General features: G+C 51.1%; 2 protein-coding genes across 2 annotated transcripts in view; one reads left to right on the top strand and one right to left on the bottom strand.

Moving 5' to 3' along the window:
* Positions 1-11,039, bottom strand: part of ONECUT1 (one cut homeobox 1) — a 39,875-nt gene extending 28,836 nt beyond the window's left edge. The window contains exon 1 of the mRNA XM_006070108.4: positions 9,369-11,039. Within this exon, the coding sequence (XP_006070170.1) occupies positions 9,369-10,473 (1,105 nt within the window). The 5' untranslated portion in view covers positions 10,474-11,039. The remainder of the gene's footprint in view (positions 1-9,368) is intronic.
* LOC123328054 lies at positions 157-8,668 on the top strand. Its single transcript, XM_044925026.1, has 2 exons — positions 157-7,367; positions 8,155-8,668. The coding sequence occupies exons 1-2, from the start codon at positions 6,594-6,596 to the stop codon at positions 8,296-8,298; spliced, it is 918 nt and encodes a 305-aa protein (XP_044780961.1). The 5' UTR covers positions 157-6,593; the 3' UTR covers positions 8,299-8,668.
* Positions 11,040-18,189: the final 7,150 nt, after the last annotated feature.

Here is an 18,189-nt window from a genome sequence, read left to right on the forward strand (position 1 = left end):
GTCTGACTCTTCATGACCTCATGGACTGTAGCCCACCAGGATCCTCTGTTGATGGAAGTCTCCAGGCAAGAATACCGGAGTGGGTAGCCATTCCCTTCTCCAGGCAATCTTCCTGACCCAAGGATAGAACCCAGGTCTCCTGAATTGTAGGCAGATTGTTTATCATCTGAGCCACCAGGGAAGCCCCAGACAAACTTCAAATGCTGTGAAATTTCAATTCATCCTCCTCTTCTGAGTACTCAGAATTAAGCTGTTGTAGGAGGCTAGGACCTATTTATGGATATTACACATATCCATACAATGTAGTCCCAGTAAGCTGATGGTATATAATAATCTTAGATGCCTTTACATGCGAATGTAGAAAAACTGAAAAGAGATTAATTTGCAGCTGAAGCTGTTATGCAGCTGTTATGCTCTTCAGAGTGTGCATAACAAGCATGGTGTGTGTAAAGGAATCTGTCCTCACATAAGAGGTAGTCAAAAGCAACTGGGGAGGGGAGAGGGACTACTTGGTAGGAAAGGTGCTTGTGTAGTGGCTTCGAAAACCTGAAGTGGAAATTTTCATTCTGGAGTTGTTTACTTCAGAGATCCCCCCTCCCCCACCTCCCTTGCCTTGATCTTCTCTACCCCAAGAATCCATTTACCATTTGAAAATATCTTTTGGTTTAACAGTGTCTGCAGGCTGGCAATAAAAGCTTTCCAAGAAGCATCCCTCTTTTAATGTCAGGATAAAACTCAGGAGCTGCTTATTACTTTGGAGGGGGGGGAGGCTTGAAGGGAGAGGCCTTCAAGTAATTTTGCTAAGAATGCTGACCAAAGGGTACTTTGGTACTCCTGGACCAGGTTTTCCTCCCAGCAATCATTTTAATCAGCACTTCCCCTGTTTAATGAGCTTGTAGTGCCATTACATAATCACCCAGCTCACTGGATTAATGATGAAAAGAGGAACTGATTTTTCCAGTTGCATCATTTGAAGTAAATGTTAACTTTCTTTCTGAGTCCTTAGTTAACCGCATTAGTGTGACAAATATGTCTTTGTCTAGCATAAGTAATTAGAATTTAATCACTTTAACTGCATCTTAATTACCCCAAATGAATTGAAAGGACATTTAATAGCAAAGATTAAATTGCCTTAATGAACGATTTTTGTGACTCCATCAATACTTGAATCGCGCTAGCCACTCCTCTCACGCACTTCACCTGCAGTGAGCACAGGAGTCACTAGGTGGCGCGTTTCGCTCATTTATTTATTTAATTTCCCCATTGATCTGTTTTAGAAGACAACAGGAAAGAAAGTGAAAAGAATAGAGTTTATTATGTTCCTTTGATAACCTCTCTTTGGGACTATGAGGTCATCACCAGATGCAAAAACGAAAGCAGCGATTTCAGAAACTGTCGATTCTGAGGACTCTATGGCGAATGCAAAGGGAGATGAGAAACCCACGGATAACTGGAAGCTTGCAGTGGTTGAGGGAAACTGTAAGTTACCCTCTGGACGACTGCCAACACATATACAGAGTTTAAGTCAATTTATTATTTTTTAGTGCAGAGTCCTAAAACATGAGTAACAGGCAAGCTTTGGAACAGCAAGACAGGAACTGATGTGAAGCCAAGAAATATAATTGTTGTGCAAGTGCGGATCAGAACACCAATGCCAGAAAGTATGGGAGGTTTGGGCCTTTGGGCCCTCCTCCAGGCTGGGTCCCAGTGGACCAGTCCTACCCACAGAACACATCTAATGAGATGGGTCTTGCCCATCAATAATTGTTTAAGTGAACAAATGGATAAGAAGACTTGAGTTCCATGGCTAGCTCTGTTACTGCCTCACATTTCCTCTTTCTTCAAAGGAGCAATAAAAGATCTCTCTTATAAGTCTTAATAAAAAAAAGAAAGAAGTTTCCACAAGTATCTCTCTTTGAGCATCCCAGAGGGAAGACACACATTCTCTACTTTCAAGACCTTTATAATGCAGAGACTTTCCAGGTTGGTGTTTATGACAGGGGATCAGACATTTCCACATTCTTGGTCCACTGATCTGGTGAACTTGAGCCTGTAATTGAGGCACAGGGTGGAGGGTAAGGGGGTTCTGGGCTTTGAGCTGAGAAAGTTGAGCACAGGGTCTCAGTGATTTCCAGCTTTGTTACCACAGTTAAGTAATTCAACCTCATTGAACAGAGAAGCCGGAAAATAATGGTAACTACCCCATAAACTAGTGGCTCCTAAACTTTGCCGCACATTAAAATCACATCAGAGCTCTTAAAAATCACAGTGCCCAGATCATGCCTTAATACTACTAATGCCCAGAATATTTGAGATTTTAGCCAGGAATAATTTTTAAAAAGATCCCTAAATAAGTTCAAAGTATAGCAAGATTTGGGAGCACTGGTACAGGGAGAATTAAATGGTGGCTCAGACGGTAAAGAATCTGTCTATAATGCAGGAGAACTGGGTTTGATCCCTGGGCTGGGAAGATCCCCTGGAGATCCCCATGGCAACCCCCTCCAGTATTCTTGCCTGGAGAATCCCCATGGACAGAAGAGCCTGGCAGGCTACAGTCCATGGGGGTCACAAAGAGTCAGACATGACTGAGCAACTAAGCACAACACATATGTGCCCAGTAGAGTTCCTGACCAATAATAGGTACACAATGGACACAAGCTCCTTCCTTATCAATTGACTTCCTTATCACTTGCTAAGACAAATCTGTGGGTTGAACTTCAGGGTCTTGTTCTGTTCAGCTATTATCTTATCAAATTATCTCACCTAAAGGAGAGGAAAATTTCTGGAAGTTAATTTGTTTCACCTTTATGATCATGTTACATCTTTGGGGAGGAACACAATGTGGATGTTTCTATAGCCAGACCCTGTGGTAAAACAAATTTATATGTTTGTATCAAAATAATCAGATTGTCCTGTGATTGGCCTGGTCATCTAAGCCAATTCTACAATTTCAGAATAAAATTAAGCTTCATTCATATTAGCATACTTGTGTTAAAATAAAAATCTATGCAAATCTATTGATAGAAGACAGGAAAGTATGATTATGCATTAAATTAATTCACATTAGAAATCAGGTTTTTCCTTTTTACTAAACTCTATAAGGCTGACACTTTTCAGGAAATGACTTCTCTCAAAGGTGCTTAGCCATCTTATTTAAATACAAACAAAATGAAAACAGTATTTAATTAATACTTGTTGAATCCTTTATCCCAAGTTATAGGAAATCTCTACTTTTACTATTATGACTTCAATAAGACCCTCCTTCTGTTGGTATCTTAGATTGAGGACCATTCAAATTTGCCAAGAGTGTGGAAACTTCTGTTTTTATGGGGACTGAAATGAAATTAGAAATTTCTCATCTTGTCCATCTAAGATCCTCGGTTGACTTAAAATATTAAACTGGTGTTCAACTATTCCAATATATGAAGTTTACAAAGAGCACTGAGCACTGTTACTTGAAGGGCAAGGCTTCTAACTATGTATTTTGAGGAGCAAGACACCCGAGAACCTCCTTTTTAATTACCCACTTTCACTTGACTTGAGGATTTTCTTTCTTATAAGGAAATAAAGAATAAATTTTACCGATATACTCTGCAAGAACTCTTTCTTCTGAGAACTTTGGGTAGCAGCATCTGTTTGATTAGCTGAATTTGCCATGAATGTGGAAATGATGACATCAAAACAGCTCATGTAACAACCTCCTTAAAGACCTCATAGATTAGAGATGACTATAGATTTTCCCCAGCACGGATCAAAGGGACTGAATTGAACGTTTTAGCTTAATGATCCAACCCCTGTCACACCCATAGGGACTCAAATTCCGATTGTACAAGCAGGTGTGCATGTGCACTCAGATGCACGCAGAAAGCTGCTGGGGAGGGAAGAAAAGATCAACCACCTGATTGACAAGGATAGGTTTGATCTTTTCCATTATTACTTGATTGTGCTCATGGATACTACTGTCAGGGCCTCATGACTTCTCATAAACTTTGAAATATTAGCTGTTAATTTTTGTTTCCTCACCACAACTCTTCAAAGCCCTCTTAGCCACTTTTCAAGGGCAAGAGAAACCCAGAGGACAGGACTGACTGGGCCCTGTCCAGGGTCCTGACGCCACACTGGGGCTTCAAGCCTGCCAGGCCTCCAAGCGTTCCTTCACGCACCCCACCAGACAGCAAACAAAGAGCTTCAAGCTCAAAGCCTCAGGGCAGCCTTCCAACTCCGGTCAGTTAGCTGGAAGGTGAAACAACAAAACAAAGGGACCGCTAATCCACCCTCCCTTCACTACATCCTGAGCCCCAATCTCTGATTTCAGACTGCCAGGGTCACCTTCTCTACTGTGACCCTGATATTCTCAACATGCCAGCAAAAGTATAATTTGGATATAAATTCCAAACATGCTATCTTGTTTGGAGAGGTTAGAGTTGGGGTATAATTTGGGGGAATGGCGATTTTGTCTCACCAGTGGGGTCATACCCAGGAAGTGGGTAGGACCAAGACAGATCCACTAAGCATCCTTTCCTCCCTCCACTACACTCTACCAATCAAAACAGTTATCCGTTGAAAATCACTAGGACAGCAGTGTTCTAAAACAAAGCCTCTTTTCTTCGCATTGGATTGAGGCACCGAGGTTTACTGGGTGCCTGGCCCTGCGGCCCGCAGGGGGCGCGCGCAGTTTCTGGAGCACAGTAGGATCCCCTAAGCTACTGGGGGAAGGTGAGTCCAGATAGAGGGCATCAGCGAGGGCAGGAGTTTAGCTCCCCACCTGGCACTGAGCGCTGGAAGCTTGAAGATAAAGATGCAGCCTGGGATTTGAGTCGCTCTGCTGCTACAACACAACCTTGCTGTTCTTGGCACAGACTGTCCCAAGTGTCAGGTACAAAACAGCTATGGCAGGATTGCGTTTCTATTGACCCTGATCGCCCTCTGACTTGGGGCTGCGCCTGCTGGTGGGAGAGCCAACCGCCCTAGGAACAAGCTGCAGGGTTTATTGTCTCTGGTGGCCGTGCTCAATGCCCCGACACCAGGTCACCACACAACGACCAGCAGGTCTCCTCTACTCTAGTCAAACTATCTGCTGTGATCTTCACCACATGCACACTTAACTCCATGCATTCCCTGCTCTCCTCCCTGGAGTTTGTGCTCCCTAGTGGGGACCGCAAGGGAGAACTATTATCACAAGGCCTCTAAGACTCAGACATGCGCTGGGAGAAAGGTGCACGAAAAGCCGTCTGGTGATTGGACTCCAGAGTCAGACCTGTTCGGCTGGTGTGTCGGGGTCCCAAACCAACTCCCCGGGAGCAAGGTGATCATTGGGCCTGAGTTGGTGAAGGGACTCTGCCTCTGCCTGACAACTGGCTGCCCCCCAGGCCACGCTGGGAGGAGGCTATAAGAAAGCTTCGGAAGAGGCCCTCCTCCCCGGCAGCCAGCCCCCCTCGCCCCCAGGCTGCGAGGCTGACTCGGTCCGCCGCGCCCCACGGGCCCTTTGTTCGCGCCACAGCCGGCTGGGAGCAGCTGCACTGCCGGAGACCCGCGGCGCAGAGACGCCGGCCCCGGCGTGGGGGGGAACTAGTCCATTTGGCACTTTCTCCTCCTACTCTTGAGCCCAGGAACCCTTCTGTTCTTGCATTCCGCAGCCCCAGTCCTGGCTTTTCTCCTGGCCTTCGAGGATTCGGGAAGTGGGGTTCCCAGGGCCCAGCATCGCACTCCTTCTGCTTGGCTCCCTTGGTCCAGGGAAATGAGGGGACAGTTGAAGTGTCACCCGCTGGGATAAATATTAACAAAAAGCAAATGGACTTGTGCGGGGGCCAGTTATCAATCAACCAGACCGCAAGGCCACTTATGGCAAACATGGCCCAGGTTGGCCTACGGGAGACTTTTCTCATGGCCACCTTCTGGCCAGACTGCCACCCCCTCACCCCCACCCCTGCCCTTGTCCAGGTGGCCCTGAGGCAAGTGCCAGCCTGGAAATAGGAGCAGTCCTGGGTGCTGCAAACCCGTGTGGCTCCCCGGCGTTGCAGTTTGGAGGTTTCTTCACCTCCACCTTCACAGGTTCCTCAAGGCAGGAGTCGGGCACCAGACTCCCGGCCTTGCCCGCTGGTGGGTGTGCACTTGCAGCCACTTATTGCACTGGCAGCTCCCCTAATGTGGCCAGAGCCTTCTGGAATCTTTAATTGGAAACTAATCTCCTCGAGTCTTAATAGGCGACCACGTCAGAGGCGGGCGACCACCCACCCGCACAGCCCAGCCCCCTCTCCCCACCTGGGAGGAGACGCAACGTGAGCCTAGTTGCACTGCACTTAAATGGGGCAGCAGCAAGTACTACATTGAGGGAACATATATTGATTTTTTAAAGGTAGTTAATTTGGTGAAAATTTCCTCCTGTCTCTTGTCTTCCACCAGCCGATGTAATTTCGTGAAGAGAAAGCTTCTCTCCAAACAGGCTGCCACCTGCCCGGAACCTGGGGTACCAGGAAGGGCACGAAGAAGCGACCCTCCCGCCACCCAGCCAAGGAACCGACCTCGATGGGCCTTGCCTGGAATGGGGCAGAAACGAGTGTGAGTGGGGGAGGGGGGCGCGGTGTTGTCTTTGAATGAACGTAAAGGCGAGCAGAACTGCAAGGGGCACCTTCCTCTGTGCATCGGACGGAGCTGGGGGATGGAGGTCGGCGATGTCCCACAGCTGGGGCCAACATGCCCTGCAATCTGTTTTAAGTCACCTGCAGTCAGAACCTACAAGAGATCATTTGAACGGCCCAGGAATCTGCCCCCACCCCCCACGCCCTTTATTTTCCGTAAAAGAAATGTTAACAGGACGGCTCGCTGTTAGTTGGTGTCTTAAAAACAAGTCCTGGTTCTTCCTGCATAATGGGATTGATCCCGGCTGGCTCCGCAAGCACGCTCATCCCAGCCAGCCCCACCCCTTTAATGAAGTTAAAGAAAGGAAAATGGAAGAGACGACTCTCCATCCGGGTCTTAGGATGCCGAGTTCGCTGGGGGTTTGGCGCCAAACGCCTGTTCCGCCGAAGTCTCCGATTTGCCTTCACCACCCCCACCTCACCGAGGAAAAGGCCACGCGCCCCGGCGCAAGGGCTGAGCACGACTCTCTACTGGCTGCTGGGTGCCAGGCAGCGGCCCCTTTGATAACTCGGGTCCCCGAGAGCCCTGGTGGGTACGCCGCCCGCACCTCCCCAGGCCTGCCCACGCAAGGAGGTCAGAGGACGCTCCTGCAGGACAGAGCGCCAGGGCGGGTTGCCAGGGCTCCGGGGTCGTCTCTGAACCCAACTTCTCAGTCAGTCTTTCTAGGGGGAGATAGGAGGCCCTGGGGAAAGAGAGTCGTTGAAGTCCTGAAGAAGCGCCTTCACGAGGTAGGGGGTCTGGAGCGAGTTTTCCTGAGGGGACGGCTTTCCAGCTGCACCCCCTCCTTGCATTCCCCTAACCCCACTAACCGAGGCTTGTGTGTACACTACCTGGGTAAAAGGTCCTGAAGCCCGACTCGAGGGTGGCCTGGCGTGCGCGCGTGTGAAAAGGCACTACCTTGGGCGCCCGTGGAGGCGAAGCAGTCAGGGAGAGGAGTAGCCTTTTCGGCCGTTCCTTCTAGAACTTCAACTGTCCTGGGGTCTCGGTCAACCAATGAGATAGGGGGGCGATCTGGTGGCTGCACACACAACTACAGAATGGAATTGCGGGAGCCCAGAGGGTACCCGGTCAACCTTTTTTTTTTGCCCCTCCCGTCCCCTTACCCCAGCCTCTCCAAACTTCTGGGCGAAGGCTGCACGAGTCCTCCTGGGGACTTTGCTTGGAGCCTACGAGCGCGGGGTTGGGCTGGAAAACCTGGCGGGGGCAGAAGCTCAGGCGGCGAGGCGCTTTAGCCAGGTCACAAGAGCTCACACGCCAGGAGTGCTTTGAGTCCTCTCCGGCTCCAGTCGCAGGCTCGCGGGGACGCCGGCACCTGCTCCCCTCTAGCTTCTCATTGGCCCGCACGATGTGGGGGAGGGGGCCCTGGCCTCTCGCTTTGATTTTAGACTGTGAAACGGCTCAGTGCCCCCGGCTCTGAGCGGATTGACTGTCTCTCGTACTCCAGGGACAAATTAATGGAGAACGATCAGTTAATTAACAAACCCTCATTCCGGCTTTTACCTTTTTCTTCGCCAGGACTCAGGCGAGGGCGCCAGGCTAAGATGGGGTGGGGAGCGGCAGCATGTACCCAAGAGTCAATCAACTCAGCCCCGGTCTCATCAAACCGAGTCCACCCTCGGCTCCCCTTGGCTCTACCTCTCCGCTTGTCCTCCGCCCTAGGGGGTGGCTGAATCTGCTTGAAGTCCCCCGTGTGATTCAGGCTGGCGTCACTTGTCCCCTCCGCCAGTCGGCCGGCCAGAGCCTTCCCCGTATCCTTGGCCTAGAGAGGCTGGGGGAGCTGGGAGCTGTGTGTATGCAGTATCACCGAGACCTTCCCGCCCAACTCTGAAACACTAGTGCCTCGGGGTTTGGGGCCAGGAGACCTCTGCTCGAAGACTTGTTTTTTTTTTCCTCTCACACTCCCACCCCCTGCATGGGGATTCAGACGAAAATTCATGCGGAAGAATAAAACAAAATGAGAAGTACTAAGCGAATCGGCAACGAAAGCGGTCTCTGGGCTCAGCTAGAAGCTCCCTTGTTACTTGGCCGCCCTCACCTGGACCTTGGCACGGTCTGCCTCCGTCTCAACAGTCGGTCACCCGCGCAAAGTGCGTGCTAAATCTTAGGAAGCATCTGCGCCACACACCCACCGCCGCGGTTCCATAACCTTTTGCTGAAACTCCCAGAGTGCGCTCCCCACTCCTCAGACCCCTGCCCTTCTCAGTGCCACTAGAGTGAGTGCCGGAGGGGGGAGTCAACGCAGCGAGTTCAGATAAACATTGGCAGGCAGCTCCTGCACGCTCCAGCGCAGCGCCCAGGTATGTGCCAGGGATACTGGTTGGCAGCATCTGCGCGCAGTTTCACGTACGCTTCGTCTCTCTTTTCCCAAACCCGAGTGCGAAACCCAGAAGCGACGCAAAAATCGTATCCATCCAGGTGGGGGGATTTCTCTCCTCCTATGGTTGTGCGAGCTTCCTGCGCTGTCTCCCAGCACAAATGCGCCCCCGCGATCACCCAGGCCGCGCCGCTCAGCTCCCGGAACCTTCCACAGACCAAGCACTGAATCCTGGAAGAGGCTGTCTGCTCCCGAGAGCCACGCTCTGGCTCTTCCAGGCCTAGGAACCCCCCTCTCGGTGAAAGAAGGACGGGATGAAGCGTGTACAGAAGGCTGTCCTTCCCTGCCTCCTTGGGTCCCTTTAGCTTCCCCAATACCTTAATCTGCTCTCGCGCCCAACAACTTGGCGGCTCACCTGCTAAGCGGAGCGCAGACATACGCTGGAACTCCGGCTCCTGCAGCCACTTCCACATTCTCCTGAAGGTCTCCCGGCCGGACTTGAGTTTGCTCCAGGGTTTGGGGTTGCGTAGCAGGTCCGAGAGGGTCCCTTGGGAACGGCAGAGCACCCTCTGCGCGAAGATGGCCTGTGGGATGCTGTAGCGCTTGAGCTCGGTGGTGATACGCTGCGCCACCTCTTTGGTATTGATCTCTTCCATCTGCCCTGAATTACTTCCATTGCTGACCTGCGCACCGGTTACCGAAGGGTTGGGCTCCCGGGCCGTGCCCAGGAGTTGCCCGTGGCCCTGGGCGTTCAGGTGGGCGTGGGGGTGGTGTGGAGGAAGGCCGTTGATGGGAACCATGCCTGCCGAAGTGGGCGTGAGGTGCTGCTCCCCGTGACGACCGAGCATGGCCGGGTGGTGGGCTTCGAAGCCGTTGGGGGTGAGCATTTTGTCGGTGGGCATGGCGGCACCCGGGTGGGCATAATGTGGGAGCCCTTGCTGGGAGTTGTGGATGCCGCCCAGACCGGAGCCGGAAAGGGGCGAGAGGCTCTGGCCCATGCCGGCCACGTCCTTGTGGTAGGGGGTATAGAGGTTATTCATCGAGGCCAGCCCGCGCTCGTCCCGCATGAGCGTGAAGCTACCGCTCACGTTGCCTGCCAGGCGCTGGTGGTGGTGCGGGTGGTGGTGGTGGTGGTGGTGATGGTGATGGTGGGGGAACTTGTCCGAGACGGTGGAGATGGGCGGCAGCGGCTGCAGAGGGGTTAAGGTGGTGTAGGTGGTGGGCATGCTCATACCTGGGGGAGTCTCGCAGGCCATGGTCATGGTGGGGTGCAGGGGGCCGGCCAGGCTGTGCTCGGGGGCCCGGTGGTGGTGGTGGTAATCGCCGCTCCCGCCGCCGCCGTCCAGCAAGGACGCCATGCCCATGGAGCGCGGGTGCGCCGGGGGCAGGTGGCTGCCGCGGTGCGCCACCGAGCTTCGCGCGTGGGGGCTGCCGCCCAGCAAGTCGGCAGGGGCCGGCACCGGCTCATGGCTCACCCCGTGCAGTTCCCCGATTGCCTCCATGGTCAGCTGCGCGTTCATCGTGATCTGGGCGAGCGGGCGGCGGACACAACATCGATGAGGCCGGGCAGAGGCGGCGAAGGGCGCACGCAGTCCGGTTTTCACATCGGCTGCTGGCGACTGTTGCCTTCCTTCCTTCCTCTCACTGTGGGGCTCTGTCTCCCTCTCAGTGTGTCTCGCCTTCCCTCTTGCCCCCACCTTTCCCTCTGCGTCCTCTTTTTTTTTTTTTTTAATATTAATTTCCAAAAAGGATTCGCGCCGTAGGGCGAGCGCGGTTCCCCCAGCCCTCCCGCCCCTGGCCCCCTCTCGCCCCTCTCCTTCTTAGAATTGTGAGGCCCCCGGCTCCCCTGACGCAGCCCGCGCGCCTTCCGCGGCTGCTGCCTGTCCGTGCCGCTGGCCAGCTCCAGCCATGGCTCGGTTACTGTTGCAGACTCTGTGGCCGCTGTTCCGCCGCCGCCGCCGCCGCCGCGGCCCACCCTCCCGCTAGCCGGGCGCAGCGCGCAGGCGCGCCAATCGGCCCCGCCCCCTCGGTCCCCGCGCTCTCGGTCGGTGACGTCCCCGTACAAATGAAGGTGGGGGGCCTCCACGCCTTACCAGCAGCGCCGGGTGGCGGGGAAGCGGCGGGCCCGTGCGAGTGTCTAACGTAGAGCGCGACCTAGGGTTGCTAACGCTCGCCGGGAAACTTGCGTCCCCCTTGGCTCCCTGGCTTGGGTGGGCTCTCCTCCCAGCCCCCGGCCGCACTTGCTGGGCTCGCATCCCGAGTGGCGCACGATGCCTAGAGAGCCATCGCCCCTCTCTCCAGTTGCTGCCTCCCGGTGAAGGTTACCCAGGAGCCTCAGCTGGTGTCATCACTTCTTCCACCCTGGCCTGTTTCCCGGGAGGGCCTCTGAGAGTCCACACTCTCCCCAGCTTCAGGTGTTTGACCTTTTGCCGGGGAGGGGAACAAATATTTTAAAGGCCTTGGTCAACCCAGTGGCTGTTCAGCCGACAATCCCTGTGCTCCCTAATACTTTGCCCACCCTTCCTCTTCCATGCTCTGCGAAGAGGCGCGCTTAGTGCCAAGAGTCCCGGCCGGGCCATACCTCTCTATCCTCAGCCGCCTGGGTCCTTCTCCGGTTCAGCTGATAATTAAGCGGCGCGCCACTTCGTGAATGACTCGGCGTGTGTGTGTGTGTGTGTGTGTTGTAAGTGCCCTGGGTGGGTTCCTATGTTAACTCGTGGGTTCTGATGGGGCCGCAGAGGTTCGTGCTGTTCTGCGGCTTCTTCATGGCCCTCCTGGTAAAGCACCCAGAGGCCGCTGCTTGCGGAAGGACTGACGCCCGCAGGGTGGACCAGGCGCGCCGGTCTCTGCTTGGCCCGTAGGGACGCCCTCTTCCCGGCGTCCCTGCGAGAAGCCTCCAGATTTGAAAATCAATTCAGCTTCGGGAGTAATTGTTCGCTTTCCACAATCACGCTCCAATCCGGAATCGAACCTGGTCCTTGGGCCTGGTTGGGGACGCGTGGGGAAGCCCCCAGTATGGGACGTATTCCCGGCTGCCACATGCCGGCTTTCTTTCATTTACAAAAGAAAGAAAAAAAAGTCCGTAACAAAAAGCAGAGCGTGTCCGCTTAGGTGCTTTCATCCCTCAGAGAAAGGACAGATGTGTCCATTGTCAGGCCCTTGGCAGTTACGACCCGGTCAGTGCCGAGCCTCAGCCCCGGGCGAGTGGTGGTCACAATGGGGGAACAACTCCTCAGAGCCTGGGTGTCTATCCGGGCTGGGATATGAAATAATGTGTTTGTGACCTGAGCAGAGCCGAACTCCAACTGTGTTTTCCGATCAGAGCCCACCACCGGTGTCTCTGCTGGGACTGTTCCCAGACCCTAGGAAAGCTCAGGTTGGTTTGGTGCTAGCAGTGGTGGTAGCTGAGTCCCTTAGGCAAAAGCTTGGGCTGGCCTATCCTTGGGCAGGGGGAGGAGGCGGGGACACTTCCCACCAGCGAAGGCATAAGCAGGCCAACCTCTTTGCCCAGGTCCCTACCACAGCCCAGGCAACATGAAGATCAAGGGAGGTCAAGACCAGTAGGTTCACTCCAGCTGACTTCTTTGAAAGCTATCCTGTTCAGAGATGGGTTAACCTGGTTGGTTTCATCACCACAGACACTCCTATTTTGTCCAAACAATGCCTATGGGGGTCCATCTCCGTGGACTTAGCATCAACTTGAACAATGAATATTTAGGATTTAAAACCTCCTGAGGGTAAAAGGTCTTAGGGAAACATAGACTGACAAAAAGGAACTCAGAAAACAAAAATCAATTTTAAAATTACTCGTATCTACATGTATCTACATCTGTCTATACATACATACATACAAGCATAAAACATATTTTCTGCCTAGTGGATCACAATATGTTGGTGGCAAGCTGAATTATTGGTTCCTTAATGTTTCTGATCTCGTTTCTTACAACACAGAGCATGTAGCTCTCGTATGAGACCAAACAATGGGTTAACATAGAAGGCAGACTTTGAGCTAAACCGTTTGCCTCCCCTTTGCCTCTCCCCCTTCATTCTAATCCTCCTGAAGTGATTGATTTGCCCTTATGACAACTCTGTTCCCAAAAGGCAGTTTGTTAAAAGAAAGAAGTAAATACCACCAAATGCACAAATTGTTCATGGTTTTCTCTTTGTGTAACTAATTAGGGACTTGATCCTAGAAACCTTTCCTCCTTTGAGGCTCCTGGTTGAACCTCTAGAGTCTACGTGAAGAGGGCTGGGATCAGGTGAGCTTAACTCTCCCTCCCCCCACCTTATGAAAGGGGGCCTGGTTCAGTGCTGGTCCCTAAAGGAGGAGCCAAAGTAAAAATCTGGATAAGTATTTATATGGTGGACTAAAGTGTGTACAGGACTTGCTTGGGGAGGAAATCTCTTTAATTTTTCTTGGTCATTTATGCCTTTTATTTAACCTTCCTAATTTTCCTGGAGTTGACTGAATTACAGTGATTTCTCAGAAACATTTTTATTCTTACTCAATGTCTTGGAAAACTTTCCTGTTACTAAGAATGTATGTTGGGTGGGATGGGTGCTCTTAGGCCTAGTTAGGGTGAATGCATATCTATGTGAGTGAGTGTACATGTGTGTGTATGGGGGGAACCAGAGGACTGGGATAGATTCTTGTCATTTTGTCTCTCTCTGCCCTTCCACCTCCCACTGCCTAGCCTGGCACCCATCTGGTGCACTATGGAGGATTAAAGAGCCCAAGGATGGGTCTCTTGAAATTACCTGATGGGTTTAATGTATGTGATTACAGGATGTGTACAGTTCTATATAATAGCCAAGAAGCTTGAGGGGAGGGCTCATTGTTAGCAGGTTAGATTTTGAGTAGCTGCAGGGAACTTAAAAAAAAAAAGTCAGTCACTACTCTGTTTCATACACATATATTTAAGAAAAAAGGAAACAAGACTATGGACTGGATGCTTGTTGCTGGCAATATTTTCAGTGTGGAAACAAGGATTTCAGACTACTTATTTAGTAGTTGGAGTGCTGCTTGGTAGTGATCAGGCAGGTCCAGTCCTTCCTATGCTAGGTGGGCTAGAGGTTGCCCGATTACCCCAGAAGGCTTAGAAGAGAGAATGAGAATAAAGTCTTTCCTCCAAATGCTAGCCACACAAGGTTCTTTGAGAACCTTCTATCAGTTTCAGAGTTGCTGCTTTAGTGTTCTTTGTAAGTAACAGAGATGTGGCATATGACTCAGTCCCAGTTTTTAGTACCTTTCCAAAGAACTGTTTCCAGCCCCTCTGAGTCATTAAATGTTTACTTCCTGTTTGTATACAGCACAAACAGCAAAGCTGAGTGTCAGGGTGGATTCCCTCATCCAGGGCTTCACGGCAAGGCTGGTAACTCACCAGCCTTTCTGATGCCTGTAGCAAGTCTAGAATTAAACTCTTGGTGAGGAACCATTTCTTTGGTGTCGGGTAGAGTTAGGCACTTGATAACTGTGGGTGAAGGATTTGATCCTGGGTGCTTCTAGCCAGGTTCTCCTGTCTTCCTCCCACCTCTGCAGATTTTTTTTTTTTTTTTAATCCAGAAAACTGCTATTGTCTTAGAATAGGAAAAATTCAGAAGAGGGTGGCCTGTGATTCCCTATTGACAACCATTAAAAAAAATTAGTCAGTGGCTTCTCTCCATTTTATGAGGGCCAAGGAAATGCTAATCAATTATTCTAGCCCTCTTCATCAATCTTTGACCTTCATATACTTCTTATTCATCTGTTGTTAGTTTTTTCCTTTTTAATGTAAATTATGTTTTGCACACTATATATAGTGTGAGTTCACTCTCTCCTTTGTGACATTTCCTACCTACACTTTCCAAATCCGAAAGAGAAGATGCTCTGGTGTAGAGCTCTTTGACAGTTCCTGCTAGCTCAGCAGAGTCTGGGTTATAGGAGATGCCCAGGTGTTCCAACATTCCTCTCCCCATTCTTGGGCAATTGGGCCACCGGATAAGCTAGAGGCGGCTTTTCCTGGACTTAAATTCATCCCAATGGCTGCCTATTTTGGCTAGGGCGTTTCAAGATCTCTGGGGCTAAGAGCCCTAAAGGGAGAGGGGCTTCCTGATACCCTGGAGCTTGGGATGGGGTCCAAGGCTCCCAGGTGGAACATACTGTTTTCAATATCCCGCTATGGATGCAGCCAGCTAGATTCCAGGGCAGGTGACCTTCTCTGGCCAACCCTTCAGTGGATTTTCTTTCCTAGTCTTTGTATTGTTAAAGTATATTACAAAGGAGACCTATCTGGGCTGCAGGTGCAGTGGAGCAATGAATTTACCAGATTTGGGGCAGTGGTAAATGCTCTTCCAGTGCTTCCTTTGTGGGGCTCTATTCCAGGTTAGCCGGTGAGCCCCTGATGTAGAGAACGACAGGGCTGGAGACTGGGGAGGACAGGGAGAAGGGGTCCTTTCACTGGAGCAGATCAAAGCGACCCAAAGTGAGGACAACTCCGAGCAAAAGGGTTGGAGAGAGGGCAAAGTTGGCTCACAATGATCTCCAGGTACACCAAGCTTCGGACCTGGTGGACAGGAAGGATGGAAGTCGAGGGTGGCAGTCCAGCCCGGGATCTGAAGTGGATGGGTGTGGACTAGCCCCCAGAGCCCTGGGCTGATTGCAGTCTCTGCAGCCAGGAGCATGGCCCATTTGGTGAGCTCCTCCGCAGCCTTTCAGTATCACGCCGACCCACTGGAGAGCAGCTGCACTTGGGAAGGAAAACTCTTTAAACAAATCATTTTGGTGTCTAATCAATTAGTGTTTGCGAAGTCAAGTACCATAGATTTAACAGAATAATCGTTACTGCCCTTGTCTTTATTTGACCTGCAGACACCTAGAAGATTTAAAAATGAAACGCCGGTGTTGGTGTTCTGGGCTCCCCATTCCTTGCCTGTGCCTCCCGCCCGGGGTTGCGCCTGGCCATGTGTTTTCTTGAGGCTGGGCCGCCTTTTCTCCTCCCAACCTTCATCTTTCCTTTTCCCTTTACACTTTCTACACATTCCCTTCTTTCTTTGCCCATCCGGCCCTGTTCATCTTGCAAGTCTTGGCCTTCTCATTCCTTCTTCCTTGCGGCTGACAAGAGAACCAGCCTTGGCTGTGTGACTCTTGGGCTCTGGGCAAGCTTCTGCCCCAGCACCATCTGGGCAATGGTGCCCAGAAGTCTTTCCCCCTACAATCCTTACCCTCTAACCCCTTTGCCCACTTCTGAACCATCCAAGGCCCAAGGGGTCCTGTGCAAGCCCTTTAACATGAGTGGAGCTTGTAAAAGACCTTCACCTTCACTTGCTGGGAACTTCATGTCGCAGGGTCTTGCTCCAAAAATGCAGTGACCCAGGGTGCAGGAGAGGGAATGAGAAAAAAAAGGCAGAGTGTGTGGTCTTAGAACCCCTCCCCCCCAACTGTGGGGGAGGGGGGGCAAGGCGCCAGGGCCTGTGGGGAGTGGGCCTGCGGTTGGGTTGGGGTGAGGGGATGACTGGGGACCGTTATGTGGGGGATGTCTGTTGTCTCAGAGGCACACTTCCCAGGGCTGGGCCAGCACCCAAGATCCAGAGCCAGGACTGGGAGGGTCTCCAGGTGTCTCTCTCCCCAGTTTGTATCTTTTTTTCAGGTCTAACTGGTGTGGATGCATGTGGATGTACTTGTGTAGGCACACCAATGTGCTCCCTGCCAGGCCTCAGGCTACCGACTGGGATGTGGGAGTTCCCAGCCTTAGGTCAGAACCAAGCGGGTTGTAGGGATGGTCACCAGGGCCAATAGACCCGGAAGCCAGGTAGGAGGGTGTGGGAAAATGCCTGGGGCCTGTGAAAAATTTTTGGTGTCAAGAATGCCTCCACCTCTCCAGATAACCCACTCTAATATTCTTGCCTGGAAAATCCATTGGACAGAGGAACCTGGCAGTTCATGAGGTTGCAAAGAGTCAGACACAACTGAAGTGACTTAGCTTGTACATTTCTGTAGTCACCTATGCAGCTAGAGATTGAGCCTGACATACCTGGGTAGTAGATTGGTTAAATAAGTCTGTAATTCTATAAATAAGCCTGTAATTCTAAAAGGAGCAGGAGGAAGAGCAAGCTGGGGTTGAGGGTGCCTTCTTTCTGCACTGCCAGCCCCTGTGGGCTCCCAGATGCCCCTATCTGGACCTGGATGTTCTTGAGCCCCTGGAAGTGCTTTACAGTCCTGAGTCTCCAGCACTCACTTGAGAAAGGTTGCTCTCAACAATAGATGATTATAATGTACTTGACTAATGCCTATATTTCCCTGTTTAACATACATTAATCCAAGTAACAAACAAAAAAAAATCAATATTGCTAACAATATTGCAAACAAATTCTAGTCTCTCTCACACAAACCCTTGTCTGATTCTCAGTCACTTTGACCCGCTTAAATTTTGTTATCTTTCCTAGCCCACTGGTAGCCCCCATCTAGCCTCGAATCCAGAACTGGCTTTCAATAGTTTTCCTTTAAAAATTCTATTTCCCCCTCCTCCCAGGGGGAGTTGTAGGGGGGAGGACCTGGGACACTCCCTGAGTCCCCTTGAGAACTCTGAGTTTACCTACAACTTTGTTCCTTCCAGTACCAGTGAATGTCCCAAGTCACTGCCACTGACTTCAGATTTTTTTGTTTTCTCTAACCCCTCCGCCTCAAGCCCCCCACAGGGCAGCTCTCTGCTCCTCTGAAAACCCCATATGCCTCTCTTCCAGCCAATCTGCCCCCACCCTTACCACCTTTAAACTAATCATAGCCAGTGGTTCTTAGGAGTTTATTGTGATTCTTATTTTGATTACTATTTTTTTTAATTGGTGTTTTCCACCTGGAAGGAACAAACCCGAGGGGCTGGCTAATGAAGGAACTTAGGTTTGCAAAAACACTGTAAATAATTTAGTATTGTATTTCAAGGAAAAAAAAATAGCTTTCTTAAATCATCCCTGCAATATAAATTGCAGACTTACAGTATGGTCCTGGTAAGTCTAAATTTTTAAAGGAGCAATATTCAAAGAGACATAGATGTCTGTATTAATTATTTATTCGCCGGTGCCTTCCTTCGTTTCTAACTTATTATTAATTAGGCGCCTCTAGTCTTTCGCAGAGCGCTCCACCGAGCCGGTTGCAGCTTTAAATATGAATTAAAAGCAAATCCAGGCTACTGTAATGCGAAAATTATTCCGTGTCTTGCATGGCAGAGATGAATAGCCGCGTGGATCAATACCGTGAAACTCGG

The sequence above is a fragment of the Bubalus bubalis genome, chromosome 11 (assembly GCF_019923935.1).
Source record: "Bubalus bubalis isolate 160015118507 breed Murrah chromosome 11, NDDB_SH_1, whole genome shotgun sequence".
Taxonomy (NCBI): Eukaryota; Metazoa; Chordata; class Mammalia; order Artiodactyla; family Bovidae; genus Bubalus; species Bubalus bubalis.

Bases quoted from the DNA above. Each gene is read 5' to 3' on its own strand.
- LOC123328054 (XM_044925026.1), top strand. From the start codon at position 6,594: ATGAACGTAAAGGCGAGCAGAACTGCAAGGGGCACCTTCCTCTGTGCA. The intron at 7,368-8,154 runs GTAGGGGGTCTG...TTTCTTCGCCAG, and splicing joins TGAAGAAGCGCCTTCACGAG to GACTCAGGCGAGGGCGCCAG.